Below are 21,259 nucleotides of genomic sequence, written 5' to 3' on the forward strand. Positions count from 1 at the left end.
CTACTCAGGTTGTAAATTGTGTTTTTAAAAAGTAACTAATTACTTTTGAAAATAAGTAATCAGTAAAGTAACGGGGTTACTTTTTTGGAGAAGTAATCAGTAATTAGTTACCGATTACTTGACGGTAACTTGACCAACACTGTTCACAACATGCACAGTCCCTGCTCTCCACAAGTGAATCAGTTTGCCTCCCTTACTAAGTCTCAAACCAGCAGGGCTCACTGCCCGTCATGTAAACTTTGACCTTTACTTTTGCTACTATCCATCTGTGGCAATTCCACTCCACTCACTCCACCTTGCTTGCACTCGCTTCTTCACTTCTCTTATGGACTGTCCGTTACTTCGTTTTCGCAGGTTTATTGAACCTCTGCTCATCTTTACTTCTGAGAAGCTCTACCTCTCTGATGTACTTTTTTATATCCACTGTGTGGTCGCCCTGATGCCATTTAAGGTAAATAGTTGCAAAATGTTCCTCCATCAAATTCATTAATTATGAGATATGCAAATATTTGCATTTGTTCCTATCTATATTTAACACTGCTTCCCAACTTCGGAATTGTGATTATATATGTAACAATGGTTACAGTCCTTATATTAACATGCAATTGCACACATGGACACAGACTCAGAAAAAGCTCAGGATGAGACCAATGTGACAGAAAGTGTAAAGAAAAAGTGCACAACAAACTACACTTTCCAGCAGCCAATAGAATCAAATCCACTCCTCCCATGAGACTCTCTCACACATTCATGTTGAGGTTAGTGGGATTTTTTCAAACCTTTAAATTGATGTCAAATAAATGTCAGCCAAGCACCTGAAATATATCTATCTGAAAAGATAGACATAATCAATGTGAGAAAACAGCAAACCAAACAGTATGTTACCAATTCAAAAAGTGTAATAAAGAAGCTAAAAAGGTTAAAGAGTGAAAGAAAAGAGCAAAATTAAGTGAACTCAGTAAGTGAACTTGCTTAAACCCCTCTTCCAAGGTTAGTATTCTGTAAAACCCAGGTAGTTTATGTTTACATCTGGCAATAAATATTAGTATTTTCTGTATCTCTGTGTGCTTTGTCTGCATCATTTTTCTGCTGTAAAGATAGCTGGTATTTGAGATACTTTTGTTTCCATTAATAAATGCTTTATAAGGAAAAATCAGTGATCGCTTTATATGAACTCACACAAAATACTTAATGTTGATAGATCAGAGGTTGTGTCGTCTTTTTTAAAAGATGACACAACCCCTGATATATCTCATTAACTAACAATTAGTAACTGGATGAAATAACCCTAATTTACCCTATGAAATAAGTATTAATAAAACCTCTGTTAACACACTCACAAGCAATGAGGTTATATCTTAATTATATAGATAAATGCGCTTATAAATACATCACTTATTTAAACTTTATAAATGATACCATGAACACATTATATATGGGGTTGTTAAACAAAAATAAACATTTATATCTGTAGCTATAAATTATATAGTAAAGATGAGTAACGCTGTATAAATGATTAATTAAAAAATCAAACACATCAGTCATTTCCTCCACAGAACCATTTCTCACTGATATTTTCTCTTTTGGACTGTTGTTGTCAGTTGGTGCTGCATAAATAACAATAATTTGGATGAATTGAATTTTAGCCTGTATGCATATTTTGCCACCTCAGTATTAACCTTGTAAATTCTGGAGTCAATGGGGTTAAAATAATTATAAAAAATATTGAATTGCATGTCAGTCTTAATGGAAAATTTGCACAGAGCCAGATTAAGAAAAACTGTCTTTGACAACAGAAAACTTAATTTCATCTCTACTGACCCCAGAACATACTGATGTTCTAGGGTCTGTTGTTAAAGAGGTCTGGTATCCTAGTGCAAAGCGAGGTGCTGAGGCCCAGGTTGCTTTGCTTTGAAACCACTCTGTGTATTAAGGGGAGAGCATCCTCACATGGGTGCTGCTGTTGTCCAGGCAGGTGATGGTTGAGATCTTGCACTTGGCATGATTCTGGCTTTACCTATAGCTCCACCATAGGAATAATTTATATGATATTAACAAAATATCTGCTGCTGCTTTTCGTGTAATTTCGTCCACTAAAGCTAAACCATATAGTATTTGTTCATCCTGCTCTTCAGATCTTATGACGAACAAAATGTTATTGCCCCGCACCAATGAAAAAATACAGATAGTAAACTTACTCTGTAGTGCAGAGTTTGATGTATTTGATGTATTTCTTGCAGCACGTATTACAACCCGGAGTAGAATTGCCATTTGCTTTTCCTGTGTTTAACATCTGACAACATGAACTACTATCAGACAGACATCTGAAAGACTGCAGAAGAAGATGAAAAAGAGGCAAAAAATGTTAAGATCAGTGTGACAGGAAGTGTACTTTTAAGTCTGTTCTGTGTTAACCAATCAGATGCTTCAACCAATCAGATGCTCTAACAAACAAGCACATGTCACCTCTTAAACCTACTGAAATGCCTCAACAAGGACCAGTGTCAAGATGGTCATATTATGGATGGTATTGGTTTTTCTCCTTGATTTGTGTGTGTGTGTGTGTGTGTGTGTGTGTGTGTGTGTGTGTGTGTGTGTGTGTGTGTGTGTGTGTGTGTGTGTGTGTGTGTGTGTGTGTGTGTGTGTGTAAAAACACACATTGGAATATGTTGGAATATTTTCCCCTCATGATTCTTCTTTCTATGTTTTGTTTTCACTCAGATTCTCTGGTTCCAGTGAAAACCGCTCATCTTGGTGAAGCAGCAACTTTAACATGTGCTAGAACTACTAAAGAGATCAGCAGTAGAGTCCAGTGGTACAAGCAGAGTGTCGGAGATGCTCTTAAATTAGTTGTTACATTTTATGGAACTACACAACCTGTTTATACTCCAGAGTTTCCTGAATCAAGATTTGAGGCAAAAATTGATAAACATTTTGGCAACCTGACTATTGTGAAGACAGTCCAAGAAGATGAGGGCTACTATCACTGTGAGCAAGGCAGTTGTGTTAGTGGTGAATGGAGCGGGATGTATTTGTTAGTAAAAGGTATTCAACTGTTCTACTTTTACAAACATTTTAAAAATCTCTGAGCATGTTTTGAAGAATGTCTTTGTGTTTTGTATTACACAGGAAACACTCAGAGGTCATCAAACTATATCGTTGTCCAAAAGCAGATGGAATCAAATCCAGTCTATTCAGGAGACACAGCGACTCTCGAGTGTTCAGTCTTCTCCGATTCTGAGAACAAGACGTGTCCAGGAGATCATAATGTTTTCTGGTTCAGAGCGGGATCTCATCCAAACATCATCTACACTGACGGGAAAAGACATAATGAATATGAGAACAGATCTAACCCTCAGAAAAGATGTGTTTATCGCTTCTCTAAGAACGTCAGCTCCTCTGATGCTGGGACTTACTACTGCGCTGTGGCCACATGTGGGGAAATAATATCTGGAAATGGAACTATACTTAATATTCAAGGTACCTATGCCTGATTTTGTCTCCCGTACTGGAAGTTATACTCAAAACATGTTTTTAAGAACTGATTTTTTTTGTTTGTTTTGTAGAGCAAACAACACAACCAGTATTTATTCAAATGACAATATTAATAGTCTGTTTGGCTGTTTCTGTTATTGGAAACGTTTTCTTCATCTGCAACCGAAGGATATGTAAAAAATGTAAAGGTAAGCGTTAACAGTGGTTCAACATTCATGCATTTTAAAAACATAAAACCAATTCAACTTTAAAATCATAAGGAAAAATTATTGAACCGACTGATGACAATTTTTTTATGGATTATGCTCCAGAGTGGGTATCATATCTTTGTGAAACTTCAGTAACTGCAGTAAATTGAGAAGGCAATGTCTCATTAAGTGTATTTCACTATCATATATTTATCATGATAATATTTTTTTTTATGTCAAGGAATAGGAAATGCTGTATCGAAAGTACAAACTGACAACTTGCACCAACCAGTAAGTAATGAAAATGATGCTATAATTTAGTTTAAATATGTCCAAAGATTTTTGTATCTTCATCTAAACTACTATTTTATTTGCTTTTTGTTACTACGCAGACTGAAGCTGATGATGAAATAAACTATGCTGCACTGAATTTTTCTGCTAGAGAAACAAGAGCGAGAAGGGCAGAGTTTGCTGAGAACCGTGTGCTCTCTATGTTGAGTTGAATGCTAAAGGAAATTTTGAGCATGTCCTGAATTTTAAAATAAAACTCACATTGTGTTACAGATCCCATGCCTGCTGCTTTCTGTTTTGTTTTTTTATAAATTAATATAATTAGTAATATGATCACATGTTTATGTCTATTATGTGTATTGTTAAACTTAAATGTAAAAGTATAGGTTCAGGAAACATGAGCTTTGTTTTACTCTAAAGCAGGGGTCTCAAACTCGCGGCCCACATGCCATTTACGGCCCACGTTACCTCTACTTGCGGCCCGCATATTGATGTAAAGAAATTATTATTTTTTAAATTATTATACGAAAAATGATTTAATATGACAGCAGAGTGTAACAGGCCCTTTAAGTGGCCACTTTAAAGTGGCCCTCCAATGAGATGACAGAAGTGGCCACGGCTCATTTGAGTTTGAGACCCCTCCTCTAAAGCATAATTTCTGTGAAGTTGAAATAAGGAATAAAAACAATAAACTGTGACTTGTCTTTGTCAAATACATGAATCATGAACACATGAGGTACATATAACATAGTTTTAATGACAGCAGATTATTTATTGGTATTTATCCATTTGAGTGGTTAATCAATATTGCATGCATATAATATTAACACAGTAAATATGTAATATATATATATATATCTTCTTCAAAGGGGAAAGATTTACTAGTAGTCTCTTATTCCAGAGTACATGCTGTGTCATCCGGTAGCTCCCTGTTATTCTTTCATCTTTTAGCTGTTCTTGAGGGAAAATCAAGTGCCGCATAGTTTACTCCCACTTCTTCACCCTCCTGCAAATTAGTAAGAGCAAACTGTAATTGAACAATCAATTTCAAGCCTGGTTACGATTTACATTATACGGTTAAAAACACACAGAACATAGTCACAGTTAACTGCAAATACCTCACAAACTCTGCTTCCTATAAGAATAACCATATAAATTAATAACCATAACCAAAGTACTTTTTTAGTGTTAAATTTTAAAAAATGGAAAATGAAAAAAAACAAAGAGTACAGTTGAAAATTGAACATTAACGAGTGTCTCTCTGTGTCAAAGTTCAATTCTTGTTGACTCATCAGTCCAATCCAACCCCCTCTCTTACAGCTTTTGTTGGGATGCCAGTGGTGATCGATGACTACACTGTAATTTTACACTTCAGCTTCAGATTCATTTGACAATTTTCATGTATTTCACATGATAAAAGTGTTTTTCTTAACGAAAATTTTAAGCTTGCTGGTTCTGTGTTTGTCTGAAAATCTAATATTTTATATACCACATTATTCAGCTGATCCACAGTCGATCTCTCCTGTTGACTGACTGGAGATTGATTGGAGGCTGTAACTTTTCCTGTTAATAAAAAGAAGACATTACCATTGGCAGAAGACCTAAAATGGAGATGTTAACAGTGTTAAAAATATATGCTATTTGATGTAAATGTTTCCCAGGTCAGAACCAAGAATCTAATCATCAAGACTAAATTAATACTGCATAGGGACTCAGTTAGCTGTCATGGTAGCTTCAGTTCTTTTTACTATAAATATTATGATGGATACATTCAGTTCATAGTTTGATCTACTCTAGCTGTCACCAGAAGATTCATACTCTGAACACCCTGTTCTTTTACATCAAGAAATAAAGTCTGTCTACCACAATGGCTGCATTAGTCTATGGAGTCACTATCATGGTCATAGAATGAAACGTGATACGACTTCTGCTTCGCTTTCTGTATCCGTGACTCATCCAGGAAGTGGGCTTCTGAGGTTTGGTGTTTGAAAATGCGCAAGACAGATTTGATAGATCTCTAGTGTTTATGTCTAATTCTGACTGAAATCTATCACATCATGCATTATTAGTGAGGATTTCCCCAATGTCACCTCAATTTTTTGTCATTGCTATAAAAGGCTCAGCAGAAGCTCTTCTGTTTATGTACTCTATGGGAAGTTGGGACATAGTTCATTTCTGACATTCATAATTCGTAAAAAACTATGGTGGTGAAAGTACAAACAACATGTTTGGGGTATACTGCCGAGAAAACTTGAACTAATATTACCTGATATGACATTTGAATTTCTACTAGTTCAGAAACTTTGCAGTTCATGAACTGGAAACTTTGTTCCCCTTCTTTTTTTTCCCTCAGAGGACCATCCACTAAATAAACCAAAGCTGGAACCTTTCACGCAAAGTGCTGAAAGATGTAATTTTGTAGACATGGCCAATCACGAGCATGACAGTAAACAGTAACTCAAAAAAACACTCATTATAATCAAGGGATCCGGAAGAGAATCTCTGAATTTTGAGCAGAACCTTGAAGCAGATGAGCAACAGCAGCAGAAGGCGACACCCGATGTTACTCGCGCGCTTGTATGTGTGTGCACATGCGTACATATGTGTATGCATTAGGGGTGCAACGATACACAAAATTCACGGTTCGGTTCGGTTCGATACTTTGGTGTCACGGTTCGATATTTTTTCGATACAAAAAAAATGTTCATGCCTTTTTAATTTGTCATTTATTAAAATTATAAATATATATTTTAACTCAAAAGTACAGTTTTTAAATTTAACCCTAACCCTTGTGCGTGTTTTTTATTTTGACAGCGAATGCGCACCTGCGGACCACTTATGTGCAGCCCTGGTTATTTAGCTCATCATATTGCAGCCACAGAAATTCTTTTGTCCATGAAACCATAAAGCTGCACTTTCTTTTTGCCTTATAGTCTGATTTGTCATAACTTCTCCGTTTTGTGGTAAGCTTTTCTTTGGCTGTCACTTCTTCACCCTGACCTGTCTTATTTGGCTCAGCAGAACTGAAATGCTTTTACACGCTCACTCACATAAGCTCAGCGATTCTCTGCGCGATCAACCTCTCACATGTTTAAGCTGCGGGAGATTTCACTTGTCATGTTTGCATAGTAAGCTAACGATTAATAAGACGATGTCAGAGGAATTGGTGCACAAATTATCATCACTCACAGATCAGTGCTGTCGCTCTCTATACACAGTTCGCACGATTGCAAAGTGAAAGCAAAAAAACAAGCGCAAATTCAAACGCGATTTCAATGTCACATATTGACAGTGGCTCACCGATGCCAATGACATAATTACCCAGCTACATTTCTGAAAGAATGCAAAAGCATTGACATATATTTTTCCTACAATAGCCCGACGGGCAGGGCAGAGAGATTTTTGTAGCCCGACTGAAAAAATCGCTAGCTCCGGGACGTCGGGCTAGCGATATTGCGAGCCCTGTATCTGATTGAGGAATCACTCATCTTTGGAAAAGAGAGTTTATTACAGAGAAATGGCTCTTTCCAAAATAAAAGCTATACTATCCGCTTCTTCTGGGCTATATTCTCAGCAGCATAAGGAGAATCATGTGCTAACAGCTGTCTAAATGACTCGGCTAAAGTTAGTAGCATGCTTGTTGTATTTGTCTTTGCACTAGGATGATGTCGGAGTAAATGTGCAGTCATATTCGTTGTGTTCCCACTAGTGCTTTCAGGTTAATCTCGTTGAAATGACCTTAACGCCACAACACGGCAAATCTCCGTTAACGAGCTACCGCCGATCGCTCCGTGCATGGGGCTAGACGGCCAACACGTTAACGAGCTAACTGCGCTAACACACTAGTTCACACCAATGTAATTGAGCATTGCATGGCACATCCAACATACTGTTTTACTTTAGTCCATGACTCGCTTACCTTCAGGGTCATACGTCACATGAAAACCAAAATAATTCCAAACGCCAGATCTGAATGAGGTTCAATTTGCCTGTTACAAGGAGAGCTTAGCTTCTGTCTCGCTAGCTTGCCCTGCGCTCTTCCTTCTGACGATGCTGTCTGTGTTGAGCGCTCAGTGAATCTGCATTCGACTACTCCGCCTAGGCTGCACTGTCGAGCCTAGGCGGAGTAGTCGAACGCAGATTCACTGAGCGCTCAACACAGACAGCATCGTCAGAAGGAAAGTTGATAAAATAAATTACAAATGTTGTATTGTTCGATACATATGCGTACCGAACCGAAAGCACTGTATCGAACGGTTCAATATCGATACGAATATCGTTGCACCCCTAGTATGCATGTGTCAGTAACCTACCTCTGCTGTGTTTCCAATCTGGTTTTTGTTTTTGTTTTCTGGTGAGAATCAGTGCAATATTCACAACCACAGAGCAGGTCAGCAGTATCACAAGCACAGTAACCAGCGGGAACCCCTCTGGAATGAGAAAACATCCCAGACATTTAACATCTCATTTACAAGTCTGTGTAACAGTGCACGTCTACATACAGATCAGTTCTATGTTAAGTACGTATAATGATTGTTTTCATATTTAGGACTTTAAGACTCTTTTCACAAAAGCTAGAAACAAAAAACATTCTGGACTCCAACCACTTCATTGACTCATTTTCCTACATGTGCAGTAATAAATTATCATAAAAGTTCAGACATTCATTCATGATTTTTTATGTATACGTTCAACTTTTACTAAGCACTACTTCAGAACAATTATATTAAAAAGAACTTGGCCCACCCTGAAAATCATGACATGCCTGCAGACAACCTTTTTCTCCTCAACCTCAAGAGCACTTTTTCTTCCCTACATTACACAGTAACAGCTGTACAACAAAGCCAGATTAATGGGCTAGTGAACTATGTGTAGCTTAGTTCAATTTCCACTTTCACAAAGGTGACGCTCTTTGAATCTGGCAAAATGAATGTTGTACCTCGTGTTGAATGCATTCATTTACTCACCCATTGCATTTACTCACCATTGGATTGTACAATATAAATAAAAAATAATACAGATAAATTACTATTTCATGGAAATTTGTCAATATACGGGAAATAAAAGAGAGTGGTGCAGAAAGAGTTCACAAATACAGTTGTAGCCTTTTTTAATATGAATAACCGTTTCCCTTAATTTCTTTGTACAGATATATTTATCTTACTCATCAGTGGGTTTGTCATGATCAAATCACAAGATTAATGATTTTCTGCAGCGAAAGATGATAATGAGACCAATCATCTCTTACTGCATTTTAGATTTTGTCACAAAGAGCCCAGCTATGTTGAACATGTGTCATAGTGCACCCCTCTGCTAAACATCAGCACGTTCATATTTGGGAGAGTTTAAACACAGTTGAAAAAATAAAACAAAACTAATTTATTAACATGCTTGTAAACTTCATGTGACATATTCTTATTATACAATTTTCCTATTGGATTGTGGTGTATTTTAAGTGTTCATATGAACAACACTGTCACAACAAAAATCATCATGTGAAGTACACAAGACAACATGAGCAGCTGAAACAGAGGGGCCTTTACGTGAACAATGCAGGAAATGGGGATAAAACACATACACAGAAAAGTACAGAGAAAAAAGAAGCAAAGGTCACAGAGGCAGCTAAATGCCACCTGTGAATTTATCAACTCATGTGGGCTGCAAACTGAAAAAATACTTCATAGGGCAAAGAAACCAGTGATGCTTAAGAACATTATAATGTTTATATACGATCGATCAAACTTAAATTGCTCTCTTACATGCTCACAAAATCAGTGCAGCAACAACTAGTACAGATAAGCAAATATTAAAATAATACTTTAAAAACATACCTATCTCCACTTCAGTTCCTTCACCAAACAGGATCTGTCCACATGTCGCCACGGCACAGTAGTACGTCCCAGCATCAGATGAGTTTGTTACAGTTTTGGACAGACTGTAGTCACATCTCCCGTCCTCTTTATTTCTGAGACTGCCGTGGTAAATGCTGCCTGGATGGGATTCTGATGCACCTTTAAACCAGTGCACTTTGTCTTCATCTGGACACTGATCTGTGTCATCTTTGTTCTCAGAGAGGAGCGAACACTGCAGACTCATTGTATCACCCAGATGTACTGACTCCACGTCTGAAGTTTGTTTCACGGTGAAAGATTTCTGCAGCATTTTTGTATCTGTGTGAATTACAAAAAGACACAAAATAGCATTAACTGTAATTATTTGGGCTTAGAAGCAGATATGACAAAAACAGTCAAATTAAAATACGTTACCATCCACGACCAAAAGTGTGCTATTAAAAAATTCCATTATGTATGCCGTTCCTCCTTGGCATAAGTAAGTTGCTTCATCTTCTTTGGTTGCATTTGTTATGGTAAGAGAATAGATATCACCCACTTTTGTGGCATTGAATCTTGAGTTGTTAAATGGTCCCTTTAGTGATATTTTGTCAAAACTTCCTGAGGCAATTGTTTCAATCATGTTTCCAAAATTCAGCTTATACCAGTAAGACAACCCAACATCATCCCTAGGGATTTTACATGTCAGAGTCACATTATCTCCAAGTTTAGTCACAGTTATAGAGCTCTGGAAAGGATCCTCATCCCCTTCGGTCAAAGCTAAAATCAAAACAAAAATTGGTTAGAACATGACAGGACAAAGCACTTAAAAAGGTATCATCTATATATAAACATTACTCAACCTTACAGATTTTTGTTTTATATTGTTTACAATGTCAGATGTTTCAGTGAAGTAAACTCACACAATGTACTTAGAAGAATCAAAGGAACCAGTCTTCCGATCATTGTGGTACCTCAACCTTCTCTTGCACAACTGATGTCTTCCCACTCAAAGGAAGATTTAGTCACAAGCTGATCAAGGTTTACCAAGTGGAAATCACTGTGATTGGCTGAAGCACAGAAAATGTACTTCCTGTAAAATTCAAACCATTTACAGTGAATCTACACAGGTTGTTGTCGCTGCTGATTCTGCAGGAATAACTTTCATTGGTCATTGCTTTTATTAATCTTGTATAACTGAAGAATAACAATAACAACTAATTTCTACACTTATAACCAGGCAGCATAGGTCAAAGTATGAATTAAAAGAATAAAGTTTTCAGTGTTCACAGACTGCACACTTATTTATGTGATGGCCAGTATAATCTAGTGGCGCACGACTCAAGTGCTGCAGTTTTGTTTTGACTGCACACAAACTGATTTGTGTCTTGTTTTTTCCAGTCAAAGTCATAATCAAGCTAGCAAGGAATCTGGAAGAAAAACATTCCGATATTTAGAAGAAAATCTTACAAACGTAGATGTATAGACAGTGTTGGGGAGTAACGGAATACATGTGCCGCCGTTACGTATTTAGAATACAAAATATGAGTAACTGTATTCCGTTACAGTTACCGTTTAAAAAGGTGGTATTCAGAATACAGTTACTTTGTTGAAATAAATGGATTACACTGCGGTACTTTCCTGTTTCATATTGTCGCGGGTCAGGACTGTTTGGGTTTTGTTTGACAGCTACGTTCTGTTGTTCCAGGCGGCAGCGTTACGGTTGCCATGGTTACAGGGTGACGCTCTCGCTCTGCGTGTTTCCTGGGTGAGAGAGCGCCTTTTTGTTGTTGTCGTTGTTGTTGTTGTGCTAAGCTAATAGACAGAATGCTACTGCTTTAAAGAATGTAGCATCATGGGCAGTGTAGTCCGTGCTGCAGGGAGAATGGACTGCCATACACGTTATGTGTCTGTGAGCGCGAGGAGGGAGAAAAAGGGGAGTGGAAAGGTACGAGTTGTCATCGAGCAAAAATGGGAGCTGGAAGCATGTAAATATAATAATAACCACTGCAGCCAAGAAGAGAGCCTGACGAGCCCAGTTGTAAGTAAGCTATTAAGACTCGACTGTACACCGTGTTCGTGTTTTCCTCTGAAACAATAAGTTCCGTTGGAGCAGCCTTTCAACGCCTCTCTCTGTCTCTCGCAAGAAAAGTTGACCCACACAACAAAGTAAAGCTATTTTTCAGCCCGACACGGAACCCGACATATTAGCCAGAGCCCCTTTACTACGGTTCGGACCTTCAGTAAAAGTAATAGATCACAGCAATAGTACATTCACGTAGTTGTAAAAAGCATGATAATATATTAAGTAATCCAAAGTATTCAGAATACGTTACTGTCATTGAGTAACGTAACGGAATACGTTACAGAATACATTTTGGGGCATGTAATCTGTAATCTGTACTGGAATACATTTTAAAAGTAACCTTCCCAACACTGTAGATAGATCAAAGTACATTTTAATACAACAGGGATCAGCTCTTAGCCCTTTCTTGTTTTTAATGGTGATTGACTGGTGGACAGATAAAACCAGGCAGGAGTCTCCATAGACTGTGATATTTAAACATTATTTACCGTGAAGGTAGGGAGGCAGTGGAAGACAGCCTGGAGAGTAAAGGTACTGGAGAGAAAAAAATGAAAGTCAAAAGAAGCAAAACAGAATTTCTTGGGATTGTACTTGTATCAGGATTTTACCGATTTACAAGTTACAGAACAATACTTTATGCATCTACATCCCAACATTTTGGTAAAAGGTTTCAAATAATTATTTTAAATGCAATGCATAGATCAATGCATGTTTAATCTGTTGGGTTTTTCTGGTTATCTTCAGTTATTAAAGAATGTGTGAGTTTAAAAAAAAACAATCATACTTTTACAGTGTGGTAAAATTTCAAATGTGATCAGAAAACTTTCAACATTGCTAAAAGCATGAAAATATTCTGATCACTGTTAAAAGTCTTGCTCATGATTCTAAAAACAAAACAGCAGCAACAACAAAAACCTGTATTCTGATTCTATTTCTGGTCAAAGTGAAAGTGTGAAAGTAAAACTATACAGCAAATTATATCAATACGGTGAACAGTTGTTTCAGAGGCTGATACCCTTAAACATCAGTGACCAAAAATGTTTTTTGTTAATCTGATATGATATAATAAGAAACTACTTACAGTTGAAGAAGCCACAGCACATTGAGCAATTCTCTGAGAGGTGAGAAATGATTGTGGGGGGGGGAGTTTAAATGAGGTCACTACACAAGTACTTGACTGCAGCAAGTGCATGGTGCAACTCATATTTTCCATAATACAAGCAAAGCAATCCCCATTTCACATAGCTACAATGTATGTACTTAAAATTTGGTGTTGTGACTTTAAAACGATAATCTGAAGAACGTCACAGAAAACAAATAGATAATAAGTAAAAGTATTTTCAAACAAAGTTAATAATAATATGTTCATTGGTCATTGCCCAAAAAAGCAGAAAAAAGCAGAGTCTTATTTTTCTGTCTGTAAATAGTCTGCAAACTAACAAACCCTCTGTAACCTGTAAATCTGTGGTTCTTTGAATTCACTATACAAGCAGCTATCCACTCATCTGGATAGCTGCTTTCTGAGGCATCCAAAATACTACACAAAGTTGAACAAAACATTAAAGTAGCTCTTTATTAGGCAGTTTCTTCCCCCACTGAAGAATAAATTTGGTTTTAGTCTTTTTTTTAAATTTAATTTATTTTACATGCATACTTGAAACAGCCAAACATGAGCTGAAACAGAAGGATATCAGTACTCCTTTTATACAATAATGCAATAAGAGGGCTTTTTAATGGTTACTTTTGTTTCTTTTGGGATCAAAAATGTATGTAAGCACTTTCTCAACTTATCTCTGTAGATCTACTGGATGCTTCCTGCAACTATGTGTCTCATTCACATGGTCCAGCCTAGTTTAGTGTGTCCCCTATATGTGTGAATTATTAATCTTTCTATCAACTGGACAGGAAAAATTTTATGTTCTAGCAAACCCTGATTTTATTTCCCTCCATGCTGCCTTAGTCTATTGGCAAACCATGAAATAGTAATTTATCTGTATATTTACATGGGCATAAATTGTCCTTTTGTTTCGCTCAAGTTAGAATGACTTTTACTTAGCTTAAGTCTCAAGAACACACATGACTTCTCATATATCACAAGTTATGATCTTTCTATAACACTAGCAAGTTATAGGGTTAGGTTATTCTTGCATAAACCCACCCAAACACTCGCCAAAAAAACAAGTATAAAAGTAGTATAAAAAGGCATTGCATGGTGTCTCCATAGTTAAGTTTAACTGCTGTTTCTGAATGAATTACATCTCTACCACCCCTCCAACCTATGGAATTTTTCTCTTTTAAAAACTGGAAGCACATGTATCACTGGATTCAAATTTGTTTACAATAACTATCTTGAGACTGTTGTCAGTGCAGATGCACTAAATTAGCTGCCTTGTGTCTGTGAAGGTTCTCAGTCATCCAGGTCATCGTAGTCAAAGGAGCTTGCAAAGAAAAGCGTCTGGACTTCTTTAAGTTGCTTGAAGACGTTTCACCTCTCATCCGAGAAGCTTCTTCAGTTCTAAGGTCAAATGGTGGAGAGTCATCAGGGGGTCCTTTTGTCCCTCTGTGGGGGGATACTCCCACTAGGTTTATATCTGGGACTCTCCACCATTTGACCTTAGAACTGAAGAAGCTTCTCGGATGAAGGTGAAACGTCTTCAAGCAACTTAAAGAAGTCCAGACGCTTTTCTTTGCAAGCTCCTTTGACTAGCTGCCTTGTGCAACCAAAGTTTACTGGACTCCCACTAACAAATATGTAGTGAACTGAAACCTACTGAACAGGAGTCTTTGTTGTGGTGAGGGGTTCTGTTATGACATACTTTCAGTATTTTCAAGGCTTCTGTTTTAACTTAGTTGCAATTATGTACACTGTAAAGATTGAATTGAAATTGGTTTTTAAATATATTGGTTATTTTCTGCCATCACATTATTTGTTTTACACACATATCTCTGAAGGGTAAATGGTAAAATCCAATTGGTGGTTAAAAGACAGAAAGATATCCTTAAAACAGTGGCTGTATTTCTAAAGCTTATATTTTACAGTGTATGTATAATGACTGAATTTTGTTCTTTTGGTCAAAAACAAATAAATAAACAAACAAACAAACAAATAAGAATTGCTTCTACAAGCGTTTATAAAAGAACAGCTTGCTTTGAACAGCTCAGTGAACTCCAGCGTGGTATCCTGATAGGCAATGTTCCCTCTAAGCTGCGCACGTGCGCAATTGCGCACTGCTGGCACGGTGTCTGCGCAGAAAAAAACTGCGTTGCGCACAAAAAATATCTAACCTGAATTGAAATTAAAATTAATACTTTAACAATTCTGTTTTGCAGTGTGAGTCAGTCAGTGACTGGCTGATTACAACGAGGCCACCTTATCCCACAGTCCAGCCAATGATGCGATTCACATTCGTATACGCAGCTAATCAACGTCGTTGTCAGGCTATGACAGCGTCCTTATGTGCCGACACCGGTGTTTTAGCGAGCAAAGCGGCTGATGTGGAGTGAAGCCACGTTAATGACAACGTGTACAACCACTGGAGATGTGAGCAGGACAGACGGAACAACTGACGGACAAAGTGTGGACTTTATACCAGTTTTTAAATTGTGTTGATCGGCCACGTAAAACCAGAGTTATGATAAAATATCTGCAATGTTTGTTTTTCTTCCTGAATACTGTCGTTGTTTATATTTACTGCAGGAAGAAACGTTTTATAAGAAAAAAAGGCTCGAAAGCCTGTGAGAAAAAACAAAATTAAAAGAACCCACCCTTTCCTATTGGTCGAAAAATGTACCATGTCGACCAATCAAAACATGGCATTTGTTGTTTAGGGAGGGAGGAAGTTTTAGTAGTGGCGTGTTTGAGATGTGAGAGATTTGCGACGTTTAGCGCAAATCTTGTGTAGTTAGTGTGTAGTTAGTGTGTAGTTAGTGTGCAGTGTAGTCATAGAAGTAATAGTTTTGTTGTTGTGTGTCAGAACAATGAGGCGCCTGCTGAGTGTTACAGGTGTTACAGCAGTGACACATCTGCTGCTGTCAGGCCTGCAGGTATCAGGCTGTTGTTCTCCTTCATCTCATAGTGGACAGAAATTATTTTGTGGAGCGGCACAAATAATTTGTGTGGCATCAGATTTGATGCAGAACAGCTGATTGTTCTGTAAATAGTTTGAAATGTTTGTTAAAAAAACGCCTCGGCTGCATTTTTAGGTAAACAGCTGCAAAACACTTTGTTGTTTGCAAAACTCAGTTACTTTTTTGAAGAAGTAACTATATAATTAATTGCCCAACATTGGTCATTATATACTGTATTTTGCAGACAGAGAGTTACAGACTCTCTCCCAGACCACAGACTCATAATACAAGTCAGAGCTTCATTTAAAAAAAAGAAAAAAAATAAAGTTGTGTTTTCAAAATTGGAGTTCAAGTTATTTTTACTTCCAATAGTGTTAACATGCTACACAGGTCAGGAACTAGATTTTTTTTTTCATTGTAAGTGGGCTAATTAAAAGTAGTCTAACATAGATGTAAATGCTGTAATTTGATTATTTTAATAAACATGTAACTTGGATGGATCCGATGCTGGCGTGACCACAGTGCACACGTCTGCTGTCGGTCACAGTGGTCCAAGGGAGTTTGTGCGTTCGCTCAGACACATGAAACATTAGAGGGAACATTGGTGATAGGACGTCACATTTGTTACTAAATGGTTCACAGTCAACTGTGAGTGGTATTATAACAAAGCGGAAGCAAATAGGAATGACAGCAACTCCACCATGAAGTGGTACGCCATGTAAGGGGGAGTTATGGTATGGCATTATTTTTCAGGAAGTGAGCCCGGCCCTTTAGTTCCAGTGGAAGAAATTCTTAATACTTCAGCATAAAAAGACATTTTGGGCAATTTCATGCTGCCAACTTTGTGAGAACAGTTTGGGGATGGCCCCTTTCCTGTTGCTATATGACAGAGCAAGGTCCATAAAGATAGATGAGTGAGTTTGGTGTGAAAGACGTTGACTGGCCTGCAAAGAGTCATGACTTCAACATCATGGAGTAACTTTAGCATACAGGGCGGAGTCTAACGTAACATATGGAAGAATGGTCAAAAATTCCCATGAACACATTCCTAAACCTTGTGAAAACCCTTCCTGGAAGACCTGAAGCTGTGACAGAATTCATTTGGCTGCTTCTGCCCTGTGTCTCATCATCAATCCTGGGAGCCATGCACGCTCAAGCCATGTTTTATAAATGATGTGCTATGCTTTGGAGCATTCTTCTGGATCAGCCCTATTCATACTTTTTCCTTACCAACATTCTGGTAGCTGATTGTGGTTTCAACTGTCCAAAGAATGTTTTTACAGAAGTAACTATCTTGAGACTATTGTCAGTGCAGATGCACCAAATTAGCTGTCCCGTGCAAAGTTTACTGGACTCCCACTCACAAATAACTATGTAGTGAACTGAAACCTACTGAACAAGAGTCTTTGTTGTGGTGCATAGACTTCTGTTTTAACTTAGATGCTTTTTTTAACACTAAAAATATAATTAAAAAATTAAAATAGGAAAAAAGAGATTAGTGGTCATTTTCTCCCATTAAATTAACTTTTTGTTTTGTTTGTTTTGTTTTTTGCACCTAAATTTCAGGAAATGGTAAGACTTTAAATTGTGTGGTAAAGTGTGGTTAAATATTTTTGTTTGTATTTTTGTTTGGGGGGTTTTCACCATATATATATAAAATATTTCAAATTCTTTTCTCTTTTGCAAGTGTGTTAATCTTTTTGTAGCCTGTAATTTGTAATCTGATCATTCAAAAGCTGCACCACATAGTGACTAAATACAAAATCAACAGATCAACACAATTACCATATGATACAGTAGTTCTTCCTTGGTGCAAAAAGCAGATCAGGTGCTTTGATGATTAAAGGTCACTGTACGTTTGCTGGTTGGTGAGCCTTGCCACTTCAGAGCAGATTGTAATCCTCTTATCTCATGAACTGTGATATGACACTTTCCCTGTGTGCTATGCAAACAGAGCTGGGCTAAACACTTTATTTGTTGTTGTATGTATTGTTATGTAAACCAAAACAAAATATACGACAAAATTATTCCCCCTGACTCTTTTACATTATCAAAGCAACATAATGTAAAATAAGATAAATATTAGGATTCCCTAATCCTAATATTAATATATTAGGATAATACTGCACAATTAGTGAGATAACTCCATTACATTTCAGAAATCCTGTTTTTCGTGGATGCCTGGATGTTAAACTTAATTGTAGAGCAGCCACACTGATCATGAAATAATTTAGACAGTTTTTAAACTCTCACTGACGCCGCAATGTGTCTTTGACTTTGCGACCTGAAGCGGAGTTTGGACCCGGACCCAGCTAATGACGTATGGCAATAGCGCCAGGCGGCCCATGATGTAATTAGTATGCTACAAAAACCCCACAACAAAGGAGGATGTGAAGTCAGTGATATACCTGCTGCTTGGTCTGTGGCTTTTTCTCAAGCTTGCAGTTGTTTGTAGCCTTTCTCCTCGTTGCCAAGTTTAAAATAAATAGCGGCTGATTGTCACAACTCATTGAGTGACATTGGGTGATCTGCCAGTCAGCTGCATGAAGTCTGTGGACGTTACATTATCGAATTGCTTGAAACCCCAGTGGGGTAGATACTAAAAAAAGTACCTGTTATAGCCACAATTGCCTTATGGACTGGGCAATACTAATGCTAATGCCGCTGCACTTTAACTGATGTTAAAACTAGCTATTTGCTGATTAGGAAAGCATGCTAGGTTAAAGACTATTACAGTTCAAAAGCAAATTAACACTACACTCTGCCAGATAACTAAATTATCTTTACTGTCTCTATGTCTGTCTCATTTCCCTCCCTGGGCATCAGACAGTTTTGGTTTTAATGTTTTTTGGGGGTTTTTTTGTTGTTTCTTTTTCCTGTCCTGCAGTATCACGGTCTGAAAGCTTTGTTGTGCCAAACACATTTTCTTTCCTAAGAGGAGCACCTTGGACTCTCTGTAGGATCAACTTTATATCTTTGATTGTATTATTCATATTATTATCTGTGTGGCTATTATGATGACGCAGACAGGGAGTGAACAGCATGAGAACAAAGCAGAGGACAAGAAAAGAAAGGGGGTGCGATGAAACAGGGAGGTATGCTGGGTCTCCAACTGATGCAGCAACTGTAACAGCTGTAACAAACTCAAACAATACACAGCACCTGAAAGACAAGACAAAGGAAGGGACACAAATAAACATTGCAATTGCTCTTTGTGTGTGTGTATGCGCATGTGTGTGTGCACATGTGTGCACGTGTGTGTGCACGTGTGTGTGTCCGTCCATGTGAAAGAGATGTTAGCACAGGTAGTGGGGGGGCAACAACCAGTGAGGAGCAGCAGGGAGGGGAATCCTAGTACTCTTACAATTTCCCAGAGGGACTAAGGCTCAGTAAGCCCCAGAACCAGGCCTAGCCACACACACACAAACACACAAACTACGCCACCCTCTGAAGTACTGACGGAGAGTCAGCCGTGTCCCCGGGATGTAGTTAAAATCCCTCCAAATCAACAGCCAACCCCAACCATACTTGCCAACCTTGACACTTCAGAATTAGGGGGACATTCAAATATACAAATACAAAAAAAACTTCAATTTCACATTGTTTAATTATTTAAAATTATTTATTTAAAGTAAGTAAATTGTCACCGTCATTACTGTCCCCCAGCCGGGGCTGTCGAAATTCAGACGCTGCATCCACCTGAGGACCTCTGAAAGCCAGGTAGGCCGGAAGTGAGTGATTGTACATCACGAGCTCTCTCGGTGGAGGGAAACTCTGCCGCCTGCTCCTTGCTATCTAAATATAACAGGACACTGGCGTAAATTCTCGACCATCTCACACTTCTGTTTAATCAGTTTTCTGTTTGACGTTTATTCAGCTGTGTGAAAACCCTCCCGAGGGATTAATGAAGTTTTATTTAATCTAATCTAATCTAATAACTTTCTCAGCCAAAACGATTTACTCAGGAACAAATAAAACACGGAAAAAAGTCAAACAATCACATTTTAGATGATCTAAGTTACTTATATATCAGGTTTAACCTGAGTAGAGAAAGACTGCGGGGCCGATGTGCCGGGAGTTCACTGTTCTCGCCGGCTCAGATACTTGAAGTTTACACAGGTTCATTCTCGCCTGAAAATCTGCTAAAAGTTTATTTTGTGACACAGAAAGAGCAATAAGAGCAACATTAAAACGAAGTCGCTGCCGCCATTGTTGGAAGCTGGGATTGGCTGGCCACGCTATGAATTCTGGGATATAGTTTTTCAATTTTGTTGTCCGGGTGGAAAATCAGGAGAAATCTGGGAGAACGGTGGCTCCCAGAGATTTTCAGGAGGGGCACTGAAATTCGTGATTCTCCCGGAAAAATCGGGAGGGTTGGCATGTATGACCCCAGCCCCAGATAGGTGTAGGAAATTGGGGGTGTAAAAAAATCCGCCGGCCCCCCTCCCTACTTATCTGTGTGAAAAGTGGTCTGCTGGATGCATGTATGGGTGCAGCTCAGTGTATTAGGGGTAAATATGAGAGTGACTGTGTGAAAACTAAGCACTATTAAAATTGAGGGGACAGATGCAACACGAGATTGCTGCAGAGGAAAGTATTATTATAACAATTTAATAGGCTTTACTAGACAGTTAAATTAATATTTATGCACATTCTAATACCTTTACAGAGAAGTTCTTAAAAGTATTGCTGCATACTTCTGATAACTGAAAGATTATCAGAAGACCAAACCCAGAAATATTTATGTATGGAAACAATGAACATTGCACTCATTAGATGCACATGTTGTAGCACCAGTGCACCTGCACCTGTGCCAAATCACAGCAAACGTTTTGCATGTTTGTCTTTCAAAGAATGTTGCTACGTATTCGTCAGTGGCTGTGAAAGAACAAGCAAAGCCACATGTGGCAGGCGAACTGTGAGATGCAAGCTGCGGCTGGCTACTTCTCTGCTGCCGACACCCCGCCAATCCTGTTTACTCAGAACGCACATGATATTTGGTATCGACAGGATATGTAGCTCGTTGACAAGAAGCCTCCCAAGGCTATTTTTAGCTTAAACCGTTAGACAGATTTCAGTTTTCAGCCTTCCTGGATATGGCCTTGATTATTATAAGGCCAAAACGAATTACTCTAAACCTGAACAACTACAAGTGTGCTTAAGTTAAAAAAAAGTAATTTCGGTAAACTTCTGAGAGTTAAACTCTTTCACCATTTAATGAGGTTTGCGGACCTTGTTGTGACCTTTACTTGCGTAAAATTGTGGAGAGAGGAAAAAAGAAAAGACATATATTAGAAACG

At 38.0% G+C, this 21,259-nt stretch overlaps 2 protein-coding genes across 3 annotated transcripts; one reads left to right on the forward strand and one right to left on the reverse strand.

Annotated features, from left to right (window-relative positions):
* Nucleotides 1-2,620: 2,620 nt before the first annotated feature.
* LOC147338329 (signal-regulatory protein beta-2-like) lies at nucleotides 2,621-4,618 on the forward strand. 2 transcript variants are annotated; one of them, XM_086264449.1, is made up of 5 exons: nucleotides 2,621-3,045; nucleotides 3,130-3,480; nucleotides 3,567-3,683; nucleotides 3,925-3,974; nucleotides 4,076-4,618. In XM_086264449.1, exons 1-5 carry the CDS (start codon nucleotides 2,667-2,669, stop codon nucleotides 4,184-4,186), a joined length of 1,008 nt encoding a protein of 335 aa, XP_086120575.1. In that variant the 5' UTR covers nucleotides 2,621-2,666; the 3' UTR covers nucleotides 4,187-4,618. The 2 variants fall into 2 exon arrangements, with proteins under 2 accessions (XP_086120575.1, XP_086120582.1); XM_086264456.1 differs by lacking the exons at nucleotides 3,925-3,974; nucleotides 4,076-4,618 and having other exon boundaries at nucleotides 3,130-3,694.
* A 149-nt stretch (nucleotides 4,619-4,767) lies between these two features.
* LOC147338330 (uncharacterized) lies at nucleotides 4,768-10,861 on the reverse strand. The gene is made up of 6 exons (XM_086264466.1): nucleotides 10,729-10,861; nucleotides 10,241-10,585; nucleotides 9,806-10,144; nucleotides 8,288-8,404; nucleotides 5,464-5,537; nucleotides 4,768-4,980 (listed from the first exon to the last, which is right to left on the reverse strand). Exons 1-6 carry the CDS (start codon nucleotides 10,769-10,771, stop codon nucleotides 4,915-4,917), a joined length of 984 nt encoding a protein of 327 aa, XP_086120592.1. The 5' UTR covers nucleotides 10,772-10,861; the 3' UTR covers nucleotides 4,768-4,914.
* Nucleotides 10,862-21,259: the final 10,398 nt, after the last annotated feature.

This window comes from Aulonocara sp. 'chitande type north' Nkhata Bay, linkage group LG2 (genome assembly GCF_057382095.1).
Source record: "Aulonocara sp. 'chitande type north' Nkhata Bay isolate Kocher_YH1m ecotype deep benthic linkage group LG2, A_spYH_male_GT1.1, whole genome shotgun sequence".
In the NCBI taxonomy this organism is placed as follows: Eukaryota; Metazoa; Chordata; class Actinopteri; order Cichliformes; family Cichlidae; genus Aulonocara; species Aulonocara sp. 'chitande type north' Nkhata Bay.